At 37.7% G+C, this 19,459-nt stretch overlaps 2 protein-coding genes across 6 annotated transcripts in view; one reads left to right on the top strand and one right to left on the bottom strand.

The window, feature by feature from the left end:
* LOC129575254 (uncharacterized) overlaps nt 1-17,737 on the top strand; it is a 25,939-nt gene extending 8,202 nt beyond the window's left edge. The window contains exons 1-11 of one of the 5 annotated variants that reach the window (XM_055458443.1): nt 3,356-3,681; nt 4,024-4,147; nt 8,643-8,933; nt 9,796-12,296; nt 12,384-13,250; nt 13,918-13,935; nt 14,014-15,399; nt 15,731-16,033; nt 16,142-16,344; nt 17,127-17,308; nt 17,380-17,737. In XM_055458443.1, coding sequence (XP_055314418.1) covers nt 8,728-8,933; nt 9,796-12,296; nt 12,384-13,250; nt 13,918-13,935; nt 14,014-15,399; nt 15,731-16,033; nt 16,142-16,344; nt 17,127-17,308; nt 17,380-17,623 — 5,910 coding nt within the window. In that variant the 5' untranslated portion in view covers nt 3,356-3,681; nt 4,024-4,147; nt 8,643-8,727 and the 3' untranslated portion in view covers nt 17,624-17,737. Of the gene's footprint in view, nt 1-3,355; nt 3,682-4,023; nt 4,148-8,642; nt 8,934-9,795; nt 12,297-12,383; nt 13,251-13,917; nt 13,936-14,013; nt 15,400-15,730; nt 16,034-16,141; nt 16,345-17,126; nt 17,309-17,379 lie in introns of those variants that run through there. The other 4 variants (XM_055458423.1, XM_055458433.1, XM_055458451.1 and 1 more) reach the window with 4 other exon arrangements.
* Nucleotides 17,738-17,802: 65 nt separating this feature from the next.
* On the bottom strand, nt 17,803-19,031 carry LOC129575270 (protein KRTCAP2 homolog). The gene is made up of 4 exons (XM_055458477.1): nt 18,837-19,031; nt 18,441-18,595; nt 18,205-18,335; nt 17,803-18,099 (listed from the first exon to the last, which is right to left on the bottom strand). Exons 1-4 carry the CDS (start codon nt 18,838-18,840, stop codon nt 17,985-17,987), a joined length of 405 nt encoding a protein of 134 aa, XP_055314452.1. The 5' UTR covers nt 18,841-19,031; the 3' UTR covers nt 17,803-17,984.
* Nucleotides 19,032-19,459: the final 428 nt, after the last annotated feature.

The following is a 19,459-nucleotide window of genomic DNA, read 5'->3' as shown; positions in this document are numbered from 1 at the left end:
AGAGAGAGAGAGAGAGAGAGAGAGAGAAAACGCAAAACAGAAAGTAATTTGCAAATCGTATGGGTGTTTTTGATATCGGGGTGAATGCACTTCTCGAGAATCGCAAATGCATCATACTCAATGATTGGCCCAATGAACGTGTTTTCATTTCGGTAATGTAATCCAACATCTTCATTTCGGTACATGGATTTTGAACTAATTCATTGACTCGGCGCGGCAGAGAGAGGTTAACGAAATTAACATATTTACGTCGAAAAGATCGATATAATCAAATGTCAATTTGGGTAATAATCAATGAAATTTCCATAGCAGACAGTGTAAATCGCATATTATTACCGGTTCTTGAGATGTTGGCGAACAATGACACGTCTCGTTATAAGACGATTGCAGACGCACGTCATTTTATGACGCTTAGTTGACGCTGCTCAAGCATAAATTTATAATTGCAATCAGATGTTCATGGGAAGTGAGCTCATTTGATATAGAACATGCTTTCGATCAAGTGCGATGCAGCAGAAGCATCAAAAATAGCAGAGGGAGATGAAGAGAGGATTCTGCGACGAAATTTACATAAAAATTCACTTAAGAATGGAAATATTCAATTCAGTTAGACACGTCTATGATTTTAATACAATTAAAATCGGCTTGCTTGCGACATCAAAACGTGTTTGCACTGAGCAAGTCATTTGGGCACGCCACTGGAGTGCGCCATACCATATGGAAAAACATTTGCAGCTACTAAGTGAATACATATGCAACGCGTCATCTGAATATGAGAGAGAAAGAATATGTTAGACTCCAAACAAACAATATGAGAGAGAAAAATAGAAAAAAACGATGCGCGGCAAAATGCATTTGAATTTGTTGATTTGTCATTTGCTATGCAAATGAAAACACATTTAACTTTCAATTATTCTCTTTTTTCTGCGTCTTTTTCACTTTTTCTATCGTTCGTTGACTGTCGGTCTCCTAAATTGCCGTTATAATATATCACTCGTGCATCAAATTTGGTTTCAATTCAACGCTTTTTTGCGTATATTTAACGTTAAGTGGATGTGTGACCGACAAAAAACAACAAAAACGTAGTAGATTTTGCTTATATAAAGCGATATGTGCTCTATTTATCAGTGATAAATTATCACAGAAAAAAATGTGAATTTTATCAACGAAAAATCTCGTGTTGATATCATATGCTGATATAAGGCTTATTTTGTGCGCGATCTGATAGCAAATTTGGATTTACGAGCGCAAATGCATAGTAATGACTGGCTTAGCGTAGGTGCCAAAGTCGATTCACATAAATTTCAAACATGAATGCATCGCTAAGATAACGTCAAGCGCCATAAAGATGCATCTGCATCTTGTTAAATCTTCTACACTTTGTCTCGCCTCAATTGAATGCAACGAAGCGGTAAATGAGATTTCGAAAAAAAATAGGTCGAATGATATTGACACGACTGTCATTCATTATATAGCAAAAATTCCTGCTATAAAATCCGTCCAAATTCCTTCGCATACAGAATTTGTGCTTCGAAACACATGGCAACTCTACTCTATTTAGCTTACATCTCATCAAGTGCTTCATTCATACCATATTTACAATGCAATTGTTTTGCTGCCGTCGCCGTCATCGGTTTTTCTTTGCTCTGCCATCACAAATGAATTTCTTAATTAAATTTCTAATATTTTGCGCAAAGCAAACAAACCCATGCACAATCCCGAATGAAATGGATGCAAACGAAACTGCCAAAATAGAATAGTTCAAGCATGACTTCTCATTAGTGTGGCTAAACAAAGTTCTGTTGGTTTCAAATTCGTTGAAATACAAACCCATTTGCTTTCATCTCTCTCTCTCTCTCGCTCTTTCTCGAGTGCCAGTTGAAATGACTAAATCTAATGAATTTTCCGTCGTATTCAGAGCAAGAAAACCAATGATTTCTTTAATTGAATTTTCGATTGATTTTTCGTACTTTGAACATTTTAAATGGTTCTTTTAACTGCATTTTGAAATAGAAAGACGCCTAGTAACCGATCGATACCAAAAATCTGTATGCCAGATGTGCATTCGTTTGGAAAAAAGGCATTTTGAATGAAAATCCACAAAAAAGTTAGGAACGTTTTCGATTTTAACGTCGTGTTTATAAAGAAAATGAAGCTTTTTGAGTTTACCGAAAAAAACGATTGTTTTGAATAATTAGTGTTTTGATCTGTACAAAAATTCATGTTTAACAAGATTTGCATTGTTAAATGGCTTCAATAATCAACTGCGAAAATCCTCCGGAATCTCAAAGCAACAACAAATGATTAAATTTGTATTTTAATGACAGCGATAAAAATGAAAAATTTATTAAATTTTAAATGTTAAACTTAGCTTTGTTTGTGCACTAAATTCGAGCTGAGATTGTTGACAAGGAAAGCAAAGCAAAAACAAAGCCTTTTGTGTGATACTCCGTATGCCAAATTCAGGAGAGAATAAGCAAATAAATCGGATTGCCGTTGTGAATATGCATAAAATGTAAATATCTCAAACGATGCGATGTTATACAGCTATCTTGGATAAACATCAGGATTGCATGTATCTAAGTGCAACAGAAAAAAGTTCAATATCTCCATAAGCACACAGTATGACCGCTTATGGTGCTACTGTGCGTCAGTTGCGAATGCAAAACAGCACTCTCGTGACGATAACAGAAATGACAGTATTGACACTTGTTTCTCTCCTTTTTTGTCTCTATCTCTACGTTGTTGATCACACGGAATTTAAATAAAACAATGAGCAGTTGCAAAACAAAGGAGTGTTAATTTTGTTGACATTTTCCTATGACGAAAAAAAGAAAAACAATTTCCCCTGCCCTTACGTTTATCAGTTGAAAGGAGTGAAATTGAATTAATTAAAATCGATATGGCAGAGAACTAACGATCAATACAGTGTGTCGGCTATTGTTCCACCAAGGAACATTTAGGTCACACTTGAAGTTTATACGGTAAAAGTTCTGAATCACAAATGCGCCTGTCAATTAGTTCAATTTATTCAATTCGTTTCTCTCTCTCTCTCTCTCTCTCTCTCTCTCTCGATGTATGCTCCACTGCTACTGTAAAATTGATTGCTATCCGCAATACAAGCTCTGTGTGCCCTTTGTCAAAGTTCAGACCATTCGAACTAGTTTTCCGTCTGTTCAGAATGCTCTTCTAAATTGAAATTGATGATACAATTCTGTTGGCGAACGAACAAGTCCAAGAGCATCCGGGCCGCTTAAAATGAAGCTGCAGTGCATCTCATTCGAAACGGAGACAGAAGAACCAACATTGGGGTTTGCATGTGGCGCTCGCAGTACGAGACCCCATCATTTGATCACGATTATCACACCGTTGATAAGCGCTATTGTCAACTCTTTTCCGTTTTCTTATCAGCATTCGAAAATAGCATTTTTATCTAATGCAGACAGGCTTTACTCTTTTTTTGCTACCAAACACAAATGGCAAAGAATTTGTAGAGACGTCATGGGGCTGATAAATGAACGTAGTAATAGCTTCATTATTATGCTTCAAAGCACCTCGAATTAGAACAAGGTTCAGTTTTTTTTTGCCTACAACTCTCTTGTCATTCCTAATCAAACGATATCACTGTTCGATACGATATCACTTTGCCGGAAAACACACGTGCACTTGGAGAGGAAACAGGTCAGCTGGAAGTAGACACAAACAAAAAAGACGTAGAAAGTGGATTTTATATGGTTTTATTGCTTATTGCACTCTGATTGATAAAAGTATAGACATTTGGAGTCTGCAACAAAGTATTTTTTGAATATGATGATGATTAATATTGTGACGCTGCAATTTGCAACAATGTAAAAATGGAACTCATGAATGGATGTTGAACATCCGATGTTCAACAAATACAAAATAGAACTCATTCAATGAATAAATTTTTTTTATTATTTTAAAATTCATTTCAGTTCAATTTCACTCTAGATAAAATACCTTTAGATTTTTCTACTAAACCTATTGTGTTTTTTATTGCAGGTCAAAATATAAACGACTTTGAGAAAGTTTTAAGGACAATTCGTGAGCTATGGTATACACCACAAAATAATAATAGCGTAACTGATGTACAGTATTTACACAACTACTATTCATTCATTCAACGGTGAGTTCATTGTCATGCTTTGAATCATTTGGACGTTTTTGTTCATCATCAACTAAATATTGTTTAGTAAACAATCTTAAAAAACGGAATCGAAAAATGTGGCTTCCGAAACGTTCTTTCCATGCTGTAATCAACAGTCAGATTGAGCACTTGTGTCCGAAAATGTTCTCACGGAAGCCCAATTTCGGTTCATTCCAACGATTGTGGTAAAAAATCGATTTTCAAAAAATAAAGAAGTGGACTAATGTGGAAATTTTCTTTTCAACATTTAGTTGTCTATTTGCACTTGTAAACGTAGCGATTTATTGATCAATTATTCATGTTGTGGAAAGAATGACGCCAGTCGCATGGAGTTCTAGACGGTGTACTTGAGTTGGAAATCGATATATCTTCTACGCCGCACGCAAAAAAGCCTAGGGGCATATGACTCTCGCGAATGCTGCGAATGCTGCGAATGCCACGCACTTAATACGAATACCTTGCGAATGCGTCGTATCAAATACGAATGGCTACGAATGCTTGTGATGGGTTTGCTTACAAATGTCAATTTATATTTTTTTTCGGTTAAAAATGGTCATTAATAATATATTACGTTAACGCTGTTTGAAATTCAATAGCCTATACACAAACACTATTGTCAAATTCAATAGAAATTCATTTTGTTCTCAATGACTACACGCTCGTTAAATTGATGCTTTGCATCCTTTAGATGTTTTTTTTATTCCACGCACAGTTAATAGATTTCTAGGAGCATCGATCAATCGTTGCGTAAATTTATGTAAATGAATGAAATGCTTTGAACAAGCATTGGGCAGTGCCATTGACTTATAGAACAATACTATCACAAAACGTCCGAAATTACTTGTTCAAAATAGATCTCACTCAGATTGTGGTTTCATCAACACATAAATCTGTACGTTTGAGCTCATCTATACGAATTCAACCAGTAGATTGTGAATAAATGTTTGTTTTGTTTATGTGTAAATTTTTTTTGACATGTTTCAGCGTTGAATTGACAGCTGACACTGGCATTCGTGTAGATTCATGCATTCGCAACGCTCCCATATAAAATGTATGTAAACATTCGCGCCGCATTCGCAGCGCATTCGCGTGATACTCGCATTCGAATGTTTACGAATGCCACTGCGAATGCTTCCATACATTTTATATGGGAGCGTTGCGAATGCTTGCTTCAAAATACGAATAAAGTCATTTTTTTCCGAAACGTAGAACGTTTTCGAATACTCATTAGCCCCTAGAAAAAAGCGCTCATGTTCATTCAAAACCGAGGAAAGTCACAACAGAATTTAATCCGTATGAACGACTGTTTCCTTTTAACCAAAAGAAAACCAATAAATCGGTTTGTTTTCTTCGTTTGAATTTACGAATATATATTCAAATGGGCCCTTTCTTGATGAAGGTTGAATTTATTTGCATTCATTCGCCATTACATTAATACATATCTCAATGTTTAAAGCGATTGGTTGACGCAAAACGAAAAAAAAAACTGAATGGAAAAAAATGGACGAACTTTCCATTTGAATATTTCAAATGCCTCAATCAGTTGATGTAAATGTACCTGAATTTTGAAATACGTCCAGTCTGAGCCATTTCTAACTGAAACGGTTGAAATCAGTGTCGAATAATTGGCCCAAATACTGAGACAGAACCAACCAAATATATATGATGTTAAATGACTGTTAGTAAAATTCGTAAAGGAGCATTTAATTTAATGTATCCGATTTATTATCGGAAGACGGTTACGGTTGAATCGGCGATGTGGCCGTTGTTTAATGGCGTTGTGGTTATTCCATTGGTGCTGGACTAAAATTCAATTACAGGTTTCACATGTTTGCGTTCCATGTGTTTATTATCAGAATGAGAGTGTTATGAATACACACGATGGACGTTATTTAGACCATGAATGTATACACACTGCAGACTAAAACGCGAACAAAAAAAAAACGCCGGGCGATTGAACATAAAATGAGCCATAAATCCGTCGCATAATTCAAGTTCGTAATATGTTGGGTCAACGCTTTGTGCTTGTAGTAAATCGATTTCGTGTTTTTTTTTTGCTCAATTCTTCATTAAACGCGTTGTGTTATATTGGAAAACGCGTTGTAACCAAAACTATAGTTGCGTGTCAAAAGCAAACATAAACTCATTACAATATTAAAGCAGGATGATTAAAGTTTTTTTTCTGGAAAAAGCGTCACGAGACAGAGAGGGAGAAAGAGAGAAACAAAAGCGGAGCGTGCATATTTTCATGTGCGTCGATGCTTTGTCATCAGTGGGCTGGTATATGTTTGTTTGCGTTGCTTGTGAACCTTTTGTTTTAATGGAATTAATCGGTTCTCCCCCAAATTTTCATTCAATTCACACACTCACACAGCCTGAAGACTTGAGTTTCAAAATGGCACATTCCACACACTATAATTACGTTTATTACTAAGCTTTTTGGCGATACGTGACGATTGCGTGATAAATACCTTTTTTCTTTCGAAAGCTACAGTTGGGAAAAAATGCAAAAGCCACCCAGAATGTGAGGTGCTTGGTTGGCGCGTACTCAGCAAATGTAACATATAGACACGGCATCCAGCCGATGGCTGGATATGCCTTGAAAAACTGTACACGCTTTATGGATTATGCAAGAATTAAGATATATTTTTATTGGCGACAGCACACATTTGTTTTCTTGTCAAAGACCATGCACGCGGTGTTTGATTAAATTGAGAACATTGCGAGGCACACGTTGATCTCTCATTGGCACTCAATTCAAATTGAATTTTTGAGAGCGCAGTGTAGAAGAGAATGGAATTTCCACTGACTTCGGAATGACAAACTCCATTTGCGATGGTTTCGATGGCCCATTTTGTAGTTCAGTTCGTGTGACAATTACACTATTCGTCTTCGAAATCAAACTAAATAATTCCGGTTGGCTCGGAATCGAAAAGAGATTAATATGTCAGTTTCGATTAGCAACAGTGTGAAGCGATGCTTTGTTCTTGGCATTCAAACGTCCAAACACATGGATTTATCGACATCGATGGGTGTTTCGTGCGGTAGCACAAATTAAATTTACTTCGTTTACCGCAAATAAAAGATAAGCTATATTATCTCGAATTGTTAATAACAGTACGTATATCGTATCTTTCTGATGGCTCATTTCTCATTGTCTAACTTTTTTCTCTTTTCGTCTTTTCTTGGTTTGTCTGCGTTGCTTGTAAGCTTCAAGTCTGACTGTTCATTGTTCAAGTTGAGCTTGTTGATTCGATTACATTTGACATATAATTGGAATTAGTTGAAGTTACGGTTTCCATTTATATCGTGAATTATTTCCCATTTATTTGAGCAAATCTCGTGCATAATTTATATGCGTTTGCGGAATTTTTCCGAGATAAAAACGCTTGATTTAGAGAAACAACAGCCGTACAGAGCTTCGTTTCTTATCAATATTATTTAGTTTCACGTGTGCCAAAAGTCAAATACTACAATGAACACACACCGAGAGACATAGAGCAAAATGTTCGTGACTCGAGGGAATATATGCTTGGAAATATAGATAATAAGACAAAAGTGAATTCAACACACGTGTTCTTTTTGGCTTCCACATCGATTTGGAGTTGTTCAGCAAACAGAGACAAAAAGGATGTGTATCATTGAGAAAAAAAAGATAAACTCCGAGGCCCGTGTTTAATAAATTGAAAAACATTTCGCAAAATGATCGACTAGTCACTTTGCGTTACTATGCAAACAAACGCAAAATTTTATTTGACATCAAGCATTTTTCCCCGCCGCTTGCTATCTCTCCGTGCACAAACTTTCCTCTTTGACTAATGGGATACCATCTACCAACAACAGAGTGTTCGTCTTTTGAAATATTACAGTCAACATTAGTTTTGACTGAATCACTTTGGATTCGCGTGAAAAATCACGTTCCAGACTTGGGAAAAGAGAGGAAAAAACCGACAAACATCACAATCGAGAAGCGAGAATGGTGTGTTTGTGCGCAATTTTATTTTTGTCATTTCCCTTTGTTTGATATCAATTTACTAAATTAAACATGACCATGCCATTTTCTCGCGCTCGCTTACTACGTTGGAAAGCATTGTTTCAAAGGCAAGCGGTGAATGTGAGTTTGTACGAAATTTATCGGGGTCGGTTGGAGTTGCTCAGCATTTATTGCATAAATCATTTTGGTTTTTTCTTCTTCGATACAAACAGTTTCGTTTGTTTGCGTGCAAAATTTCCTTGACTTTCGCTTTTCGGTCTATTATAATCGATGGCCGTTTCTTTTTCGATTTTCGACACCGTCATCGCAGTCCTCCGTCAATATTGTTTTTGCTGTTTACAGCAAATTGATTTTCGATTTGGGAAAAGTAAACAATTTTTATTAAAATAGATTTTCTTTTTATTATTGACATTCAATCGACGAATATTTTTCATTTATTTAACATTTCGTGTTTCGCAATGTTCTCTTTTTTTCTCACAGGCAAAAACAATTGAATGAACAAAACTTCGATTACATATTGAATTGGCAAGGACAACTAAATCCAGCACCACATTGCGTACATTTCATGGAATCGAATGCGTTTGCAGCAAATGAAATGATGATGACACACAGCAACCGAAGCCGAATCGATAAACCACTCGGCGGAATGGGTTTCATCACTAGCAACAACACCAACACCAACACCACCACCACAATGTTCAACAAATCAAAAAGACCACACACTGGATTATTAAGACGAAGGCATTCATTGCCCGAGATTATCATGAGAAAGTAAGTGATGAAGCAAAAATCTAGGTAGCAGTGCATGAAACAGTGCACGGATTTTATGTAATGCAATTTTCAAATTATAAATATCTCAAGCACCCACACCGCTACGGGCGCGCCAGCCAATATGTACTGCTGGTGCTGAAACCGCGCTGGTGCTGCTGCTGTCGTTAGTGTGTGTGTGTGTGTGTGTCTTTATTCCTGCTGAGCAGGATAATCCATTATCATTATCAACGCAATGCAATCGAATCATTCCAACTGAATACATACCACATTGGATTGCTTTGGATTAAATGCACGTTTTCATTTTGCGTAATTCACGTTCATGTCGAAGGTTCTGTCTCTCAGCGGAGAGTGCAATGGCGCGCACCAATTTCTCCAAACCAGGTGGACTGCTGGTTGGAAATGAACAACGATAAAATGCTAAATAGAACATAGTACGTGTAGTGAGCGACATGCAATTTTGCAATTATTATTTTTTCTCTTTCTCTCGCTCTGACGAAATGTTAACAAACAAGCAATTTAATATTCAGGTTATGTGTTCATTTTTATAAGACCGTCTCTCATTCTCCCCAGTGTGCGCCCGCTCTCGTTGATCAAAAACGTGCTTTTTCACCGCAATTTTTCATATTTTCGATGTTCGTTTCGCTTTTATTTTTATACTCTCGGAATATTTTAACGATTTTCTGTCGTCGGGATTGGTTTAATGTTCCCACTTTTCATTGGAAATTTCAATATTTTTGGGTCAAAGTATTGCCCGGTTTCACAGGTCAAAACCTCTTTTATGAACTCTGAAAACATATTAATCAAACAATTTCATTCGGAATTAATTGTATTTACTCTGTATTTTTTCACTCTTCATTCACAGACATCAATTGGCCTCACAGAAGCATGTATTTTCTGATATGAATGCAACATCAGCGCCATCACCGCCGGCTAGAGAACGAATCCCGCCATCATTTGAATCGCGTGAACGTACTCGCACCTCATCTTCATCTTCATTAGGATCATCAGCATCAACCATTGTGCCAAATGGATTTGGCAGCGCTGGTTCAACTGGTTCCGATTCAAATTTGAATCGTATGTTCCCTACAAACGGTTCGATGCGACAGCAATTGCTTCGTCGCCTGTGGCACAAAGAATATCGTCGATTGGATCGAACGGGAAGCCTGTCGCCACCGTTAAGTCGTTCACTTCGCACTAAACGCACCCTGAAATTGCAGGAAACACAGCCCGAAGTGTGTTTGGAATGTCAGCGACTTGAGGTGACACATTTTAATCGCTCAGTTCCTGAAATCGCTATGAAACACATCAAACACACAAATTCATCCATTTCAATGACAAGCTCATCGGCTTCTTCGTTGGCATTCCCACGCAAATCATACTCCATCGAAACAGAAACACTGAACGATCGATCTCTAATGACAATTTCTTCGGTGTCGAGCACACGGAAATCATCGCCGCCAGTACAAAAGAGCAACATCACAAATTCAGCCGCGACTAAAGAATTGGATATAACAAGCGCTGCGAATATGTTGAACCAAATGAATGGAAATTTCGAAACTGAAGACCAAATGAACGGCAATGATGGCTCATCGCAAAAAAATGGTGATAATTCATTTTTTATTGAAATGGAAGGCGATAGTATCAACATAACAACAGTGGCCAGAGCTGAATCGACTGCCATTTTGGATTCAACGCTATGTATGTCGAGCAATGAATCATCATTTCGGCAGCACGAACAATTGACCGAATCGACCATTTCACAAACATCAAGCCAATGGTTTCATGAGAGTAGCGGTGATGGAAACAACAACAATAGCGATAACGATTCGATAAAATCATCAAAAATTACCGAAATAAGTCACATGAAGGGGCCTGGCGGTACATATGATGCGTATCACATGAGCAGCGGTGAAATTGACATAGAAAATGAATCCGTCGTTCGGCTCAAAACGCACGAACCACTTGACCAAAGTACAATCGATACGATAATATCGCAAATACTCGTCGATAGTCTAAACAATATTATTGTTGTGCAAGGTAAGGGCAATCAGAGTGATTCAAATGGTGATAGCAACAATGTTGAGCTAAGTATAAGTCAAACACAAATCGACAACCACACAGCTATGGATGAATTTGCTTCAAATCCATCGTCTCTTCCGCTTCCGGTCACGGATCAAATTTATTTCCCACATTATTTGTCAACCGAAACGCTATCCGAATACTCAACGAAATTGTCGGACAATTCAAGTGCCACTGATTTGTTACCTTCAAATTTGGTGATATCTGTGATAAGTGGGAGCACGTACCCAGGTGATGGTGGTGAAATGGTTGTGCATCGCTTGACTGATATGTCAAGAACTGAATCGATGGAAGTTCAACCGTCGTCGGCTCCGTCAATGCACGATGATGATGACGATGAAAATGGGAATCGCATCGAAGACGAAGCAAATCGGCCAACAAAAACAGCAACTACAGTGGAGGAGGATGATGATGATGCAACCAGTCTAGTCGATAGTTTAGATGATCCAAATGCAGTTGCAAATATGTCTGATCTCGATGCCGCATCGAATGATGTGAAAATGGTGGAAAAAAGCCAAGCATTCTTTGTTCCCATTGAAGACAGTGATACCAGCTGTGAAAATGTATCAATACCGGCTGATTTGAATGCTGCGATAGCCGATACGATGCCAGATCGATTGCGTGAACGATTGCAAAAGCGACAAATGGAAATCGTTGAGCGCAAAGAAGCCGAACAGAAGCGTCGAACTGAGAAGATTCAAAAATTGATTAGCAAACATGGAACAAATAGAAGCAGCTCTGGCCGTAAAACAAACACTTCCAGCTTTGAAGTGATTCCGGATGAATCACCAAAACCACTCAAGAAACAAATAAAAGTCATGACGAAGAAGAGCAAACAACTTCAGTCAGAGATTGGGTCGTTGGAATCGTACACCATCGATTCTCAGGGCAACTTGAAATTCGTCGAAGCGGGTAAAAAATCAAATGGCACCAAAAAAGTGACAACCATTTCCGGGCCCGCTGTTAAGCATATTGCTATCAAAAAGACAATCACAACCAGCAAACCATTGGTCGCTACAAAGAAACCACGGGAAAGTGCGGCATCGGATAAAAATCCAGCGGAAAAACGAATTAAAGTCACTTCAAATGCCAGCAGCAGTAGGCAACGGAGCAAAGAGATTGTCAGTCATAGAGCGACGAGAAATGTACAAAAAATGACACTTGGCCATCATTCACCGTCCGATATGATAACACCCGATCGTGATTGCGGACCGAGGCGTATGTATCAAAAGACAGAGATTCGTGAAGGTGCGAAACGTATTGAAATTTTGGAAATCGTTGAATGTAAGTTGGGATTTGACTAAAAAAAAACTAAACACAAGAAAATGTTTCAAATTTTCAAATTTGATGTATTTTTCTCGATTCCAATAGGTCTGAACAGTTCACCCGATAGCTTGAACGCATCACAGTCGTCGTCATCTTCACCGCCAACCGATTCAACGCCTTCACAATCGTTGATTGAGCGATTTTCGGCCAAACACACGTCGAAAATTCCAGTTCCTGTACTTGCAAAGAATAAATCCCGTAGAACCCTGTTGAATGGTAACCAACAACGCACACTCAAAGCGCAAATCCGTGATTCAGTTAGCCATTACAATGGTTCATCGATGAATAATTCCAAAGTTGATCAGATTATTGCCGATCTATTGATTGAAGCGCTCAATCATTCAACCGACATCGGCATTGAGTTCATCAAAACTCCACAAAATGCTTCCCCACAGTCACATATCAAATTGAATCCAGCGAAACGAATGAGTTTGAGTAGTCGTCGTGCAAGTGGCCTTGCGATCGCTGGAAGTAGTGGATCCGGTGGAAGTGGAAAGCGTTCATCACACAGCAGTGCCAAATATCAACAAGTGTTCGATTCCATTCCCGAAGAAAAAAGTGGAAGTTTGTCGTATGATTCATCACCAAACGATGAACAGAACAGCACATCACCACCTGTTGATCGAGCCAGCAGCAATAATTCAACGGGAAACCCAACGAGTGAAACCGAATCGAAAACAACAACATCCACCACCACCACCGCCGCCACAAAAGCATCATCTTCACCAAATAAAAGCAATGACACCAGCAGAAGAGCAACACCACCGAAATTCCAATCGAATGGAATTCAAACGAAAATTGCGAGTGGCAAAGCGGCAATCGAAAGCGATCAAGTTAAATCGGAAACTTGGTTCGATTGCTTCGGTCGTGCACATGTTGACAGCCCCGTCGATGGGCTGCTCATGGAAGAAGGTATTTTGAAAATAATGCACAACACCAGCCTAGCTGTTTGATGAAGTCTGATATTAGTTTACCACTGAATTTTGATTTCTGTTAATCTCCCTATATAATAATTATGACTATGTAATAATTTTGCGTGTGATTTACTTTGATTTGCATTTTTTACACTTTTCAATTTTCATTTATTTATATTTTAAAAACATTTTTTTTTTCGTTTGCGAAATGAATCGAATCAATTATAAATTGGATTCTACCAAGCCTAATTCTACCATCAAACAAAATAACAAATACCACATCAGATTTTATTGACTAATTCTTGAAATTTTGCTATTCAATTTTTAAATGTTTGAAACTGAGTTTTCTTCACGATTTTGCATTTTCATGAACAAAAAGAATGAGTCGTTTTATTTTTGTTATAAAAGTAAAAGGAAGAAAATGAATGCACGTTTGATTAATTCATGCAACAAAATGAACATTTTATTGAATAAACTTCTTTTGTTTTAATAGAAAAAGATTTTTTGTTTGTTTTTCTTTTCGTTTTCATTTGTTATTTGCTTTTTTTGTTTTGTTTAGTCGTTGGGTATGATTTTTTTTTGTTTGGATTCGTATCGCTTGAAATGAAATGTAAAATTTCAAATGTTCAATTTTTTTTAACATTGTGATGCTGTGCCTGTTATAGGAGCTCCAACAACAACAGGAACAACAACGTCTGAAACAGCGTCAATCGTTCCGCCAACAAATGCTCAAACCGAACGAAACATGCTTGTTTCGACAGCCATTTCGTCGGTGGCCACACAAGACAGTGCATTGACATCGGTTCCATCTGAAGCACCTGCTCGGGAAATACAGTCGGTAGGTTCGAACTCAATTTTGCCATTGATCGAAGAGACATTCGAGACGTCAGCAACAGGTAATCGTGGCGGTGATGCATCAAAAGAAAAGCCATTCCGAAAACATGCACGGTGCTCTGCTCAAAATCACTTCGACGCACCGTGCAGCGAGTGCGAAAGCATAGAAAACAATCTCAAGGAGGAAACTAGCCCAATAGCAAAAGATAAGGAAATTTCGGCGGCGAAGCTCAATGGAAATGAATTACATTTGGTGGCAATTAAACCATCGTGTCATTTGCCGAATGGCAATGAAAATGTTTGGCAAATGACACATATGGATAAATATGACACAGTGGGAAAGTTTACATTGAGCCCGATAACAGTGTGCTCGGCCCAAGATACGGGCACATTGACAAACAACAGCTCCATAAAATTCGGAGTCGATAGCAGTTCGTTTATTGTGATTCACGATGAAAATGACAATGCATCACATTTTCTGCCTAATATCACGAGTAGTGAAGCCGATCAAACGCCCCTGCGAAATGGAGAACGCCCGTCGAAAAGCCAAAATCAATTCGAACGACCGTGCGAAGATTGTTGCTTCTGCAATCCAACGTTGCACCACAAACGACGCACGGAGAATTCGCCGAAGAAATGCAATTTTTGTAGTAGTCGTCAACAGTCGACACAAACAACACCAGCTACATCGACACGATATCAAGACAAAGGACAATCAGTTAATGATAATAATAATGCAGCATCAGCAAAGTCATCATCCATTCCAGTGGAGCGCATCTATGAAAGTAATTATCGATCGAATCACACTCACATTCGTACACATTCCAAAGAATCGGACACAATAAACACGCAATGCACGAAGAAAACCAATAAAAAGGTTCGAAAAACACTTTTGAACGGTAGCGACGATCGGCTGAATGCAAATGCCGAACCGAATAATCGCAATGAAACTGAAGAACGAAATGGGAATGAAGTGAATGGCAACAAAGCGACCAAGCATAAATCATCTATTCCAAAATTGCCACCAGCCACAAATGAATGGACAAATAACAGCATGGATTCGGCAACGAGTCCCACCTCATCACATTCAACCGGCTCAAGTACGAAATCGAATCGACGTCAAGACTCAAAGAGTGTTCCCAATCTGCCAAGGGCTGACCGCAGTTTGCAAAACATCGAATCAAGTCCAAATTCGAAATCACAAAAAACTCGAACGAATTCGCGTTATCAAAATTTTTATGGCAATGACACGGCTAGTGCTACAGATGAACGAACGGCCGTCACACCAAACGATCCAAAGTCAAAGCCAACAGGTAATCTTTTTGTTTGTTGATAAGCATTCTTCGGTGTGTGTTAGTGTGTGTTTTCTAATCATTGTTTTGTGTTACGTATAGCTTTTCATATCGTTCAAAATTCCATGTCCTTGAGTTTATCAATGTAAATAACTTTGAAATATTTTGTTCATTACTTTCTCTGATATCCGCATTAGATATCATGTTATTGAAACATTATTTTGTTGATATTGAAAATGCTTATGCTTCATAAATGTCCCATTCAAAAAAAAAATTTCTCACAAAATTCTACTGCCCGATTTGCGTATGACATGTGTGTGATGATGGAACTATTTTTGAAATAAATAAAAAGGATGGACAGTTACATTGGCTGGAACGTACAGTGATGATATGGCACCAGATGTGCAGATGCACTTGAGTTTTCCAAAACGTGCATCGAGTCAGGGTAAAAAATTCGACAAATCCATACACAATCACCGGTCAATCGAAAATGCCAAGGATACAAACACTGAAACGGAACTCGACACCAACAGCAATTACAACGACACCGATTCACAAAAACCCGATTCCAAACCAGCTCTTCTACCACCATCAACGCCACAGTCAATAAAACTCAATCCCAAACGAAGTCTCACAAAAAATTATCTCAGCACGGGTATAGTCTCTCATAAAAAATGAATTTACAGAATAAAAAATGGTGACGGTTTTCCCTATGTTTTTGTTATATTCCGTCCACAAATGTCTCTCGTATGACTTTGTTCAGATCTTATGCATCAGCAACAACAACACAGCCATCTAGTGCTAGCGCCACATCGAAAATTTAGCTTCGATAGCAATGGAAATGCCAACGTATATCAACGGTCTACCAAGGATTATTGCAATCTTCCACACATTAGCGACCATCGACTGAATCATGATCATTCCAATCGCATAGTTGCTAAGCAAACCGCCAAAAAGACGATTAAGGTATTTACAGCGATTGATTACCCAGTTTTATAAGTACGAGTAGTAAATAGAAAGGTTCGGCTTTATTATTCTGCCTATTTGATCCTACCTTCTCTCTCGCGATGAGTTATCGAAATTGTAACCTACCACAATCGCAATAGAAATTCACATCGACAAAAAAATATTTTTTCCCCTACACAACGATTGTTTAAAAACTTCAGTTGAACACAAATGCAGTCAACCTCATATTCAGAAATTTAGGTAATTCACACAAACAATTACGAATTTATTGGCCAATTAAATTGGATATTATCGCACTGCATAGTCACAACTACATTACTGCCACAAGCTTAATATGGAAACTCATTAGTGATAACAAAAAATTTCATATCGCTTATGTATTGACATTTGTTCGAATTTTTCTCATGCATATTGAATGCTGCACTTTTTTCCATATCTTTGAACGCAAATCAAGTAGTTTTATTGTGTTTTTCTACATTCTACTTCATGCATTGCATAGGTCCGCGCACACGAATATACCATGTAGAATCCATTGCATTTTGAAGGCTTCATAAAAACTAATAAAATGTGCTACAAATAACGGCGCCATTCCATGACGCCAAATATGAACTGTTATTATCATTTGAAAAGAGAAAGAAAAAAATTGTTTTTCTGCTGTTGCAACAGCATTCAAAATGCTTGTGGACGCTCCCTTGTTCGTGCAAATATTGTGTGCTCATGATGCATAAAATATGAGTCATTCGTAAAAATCCATGTTAATTGGTGTGTATTCTTTATTTAAGCGTTCGGAATATAGTGTCTCAGTGGCATCGGCAACGACCACCACGAGAACCATATCGAATTTCGCAAACGGAAAGCGTGCAATGTCAATTCAAGCATTGAATGCAAACTCATTTCAACGCTTTCACAATGGCAACCGAAGAGGAGGACCGTATGGGCGCCGTGATCACTCTGCCGATGCCGGGTAAGTGGCTTTTTTTAAATGATATCGATGAACGGTGTTTGACAATTCGATACTAATCCCGTCAATTACAGACAATTAACATATCGACTATCAGCAACTCCATCACCTCTGCCATCATCCTCATTTTACTCGCCCACAACTGCTGGCGGCTATGATGACGATACCGATCGCAATGGTAATCATCGAAACAACCTATCAGTATGTGGCAATGCAATCGCTCCCGAACGTAAGCCACCCGTACCAACGATGAGCGAACGAGATGTAACCAGAAGACATGATGCATGTTTCACACGAACTCGTTCGATCTTTTTATAAATTTAAAATTACAGAAAAAAAAAAAACATATTTATATGGACATTTAGCACATACTATATTCCAAACAAAAAATTGACGTTTTTGTTAAAATTATGTTCATTTTTACGATATTTTATGAATTATTTAATAAAGCTCAATATTATACGGAAAATCCTGTCTATATTGAAACAAAATACAAATTCATCGAATTCTAAAGTTGTTCGTTTATTCAGTTTTGATCAATTTCATTAATTGCATTTGTTCGACTTTTATGTGTGGAAAATGCGATAAAATGCTTGCTAGCGTGTGCTCTTATTTAAATTTACATTGCAACTTTGAGTAGATTTCTGAAATCCTTATTATGGTGAGTGATTTTTGGTGTTTATTTTCGCTTCTTCTTTGAGCTTGCGTGAGCATCCACTGCCGGCACGGCTACATTTTGCGCTTTCTGCGAGATTTTATTGATGAAATACAAGGCAAAGATTGAGAATAGCAAACTGAAATTTGAAAAACGATTAAAATTAGTGATTTTGGTTTGAATACATCTACTTTAGTTCTACTTATTAGGGTAGAAAATATTTATGAAGTCCAGTCTATCCTACCAAGTGGTGGCTGAAACACGATGAATCGTTCCACAGGCAAACATAGTGCCAACCAAGCAAAAGCAAATTTCCGGGAATAATTTCGCTTGAAAACCATGACCCAATACAATTGTCTCCAGATTCGAAATGGCCTATAAAAGTATTAATAGAAACGGGTAATCAAGAATGAACAATATTGCAAAAATGCTAAATTTGACTGAAACTAATCAAATTGAGCAAATTTTACGTCGTCATACCGTCAATGCAAGCACAAACAACCAGGAACCAATGTAACCACAGAGAATTGTGTTCCACTGCGATGAAACAAACCACGGACGATACAATTGCATAGTTGAAAACAGCATCACAGCAAAAACGGAGGACAAAACCAACGAGACCGCGGTTGATACAGCTGAAAAACGATTCCAAAGAATCAATTAATACCTAACATAACCTCACATTTTAATCACATCCAAGAACATTTGTCGGTGATATTAAAATGTTAACTAGTTTGAAATTTGATTTTTAAGGAAAAAATCGAATCAATTGCCGAAATATAGCCGAATTTGAATAAAACACCAACGCCTACAGCCTTTTGAATGGTTGTTGAGCAAATTGATTGAAATCAAACCAATTCTCAGTATAAATCTTACCCATTTTTGTAGTATTTTTCTATATCTTTGTGCTAAAGAGTGTGCACTGTGCAACTCGTCGGAGTTAAATACTTTTTATATTCTAAATAGTAATTTTATAATAATACTAGTAGGAAAATGCGTAAAAAAATCAACCCGGCAGCAAAATATTGATATTTAACTACACGTAAACAAATTGGTTGACTGTTTGACAGTTCACTTTCCACAGAAAGTGGGAATTGTATTTGAACGCTATGCGAGTCCCTATTGGAAAAAACGTTCACAAAACCATACAGATAGAAATCGATTGAGTGTGTTAGTTGATTTGTTACGCTCAACTCAAAATCAAAATCCAAGAGCAGCAGTTCGTTAGAACGGTGACTTTGTGTTTGATTGAATGTAAAGAGTCAATCATAATAATTTACTTAATGCGCAGAGATCAATTTTTCGAATTGCCGAGCGTGTTGCGTGTATCTGAAGGGATCAATCCATCACAGCGCGTAATTGATATAAATTGCTATCTTACGATGATATATTTACTTGCCGGTGTGGCACACATGTTCGAATCTCAATATTTAATACAGGTTCTCATTGACAATGCAAATCGTTCTCTCTCTTACTGCGTATGTGTTTTTTGTTGAATG

Source organism: Sitodiplosis mosellana, unplaced genomic scaffold (assembly GCF_009176505.1).
Source record: "Sitodiplosis mosellana isolate CC-2019 unplaced genomic scaffold, AAFC_SMos_1.0 Smas_scaffold_1, whole genome shotgun sequence".
Classification (NCBI taxonomy): Eukaryota; Metazoa; Arthropoda; class Insecta; order Diptera; family Cecidomyiidae; genus Sitodiplosis; species Sitodiplosis mosellana.
This window is presented reverse-complemented; position numbering and strand designations above follow the sequence as displayed.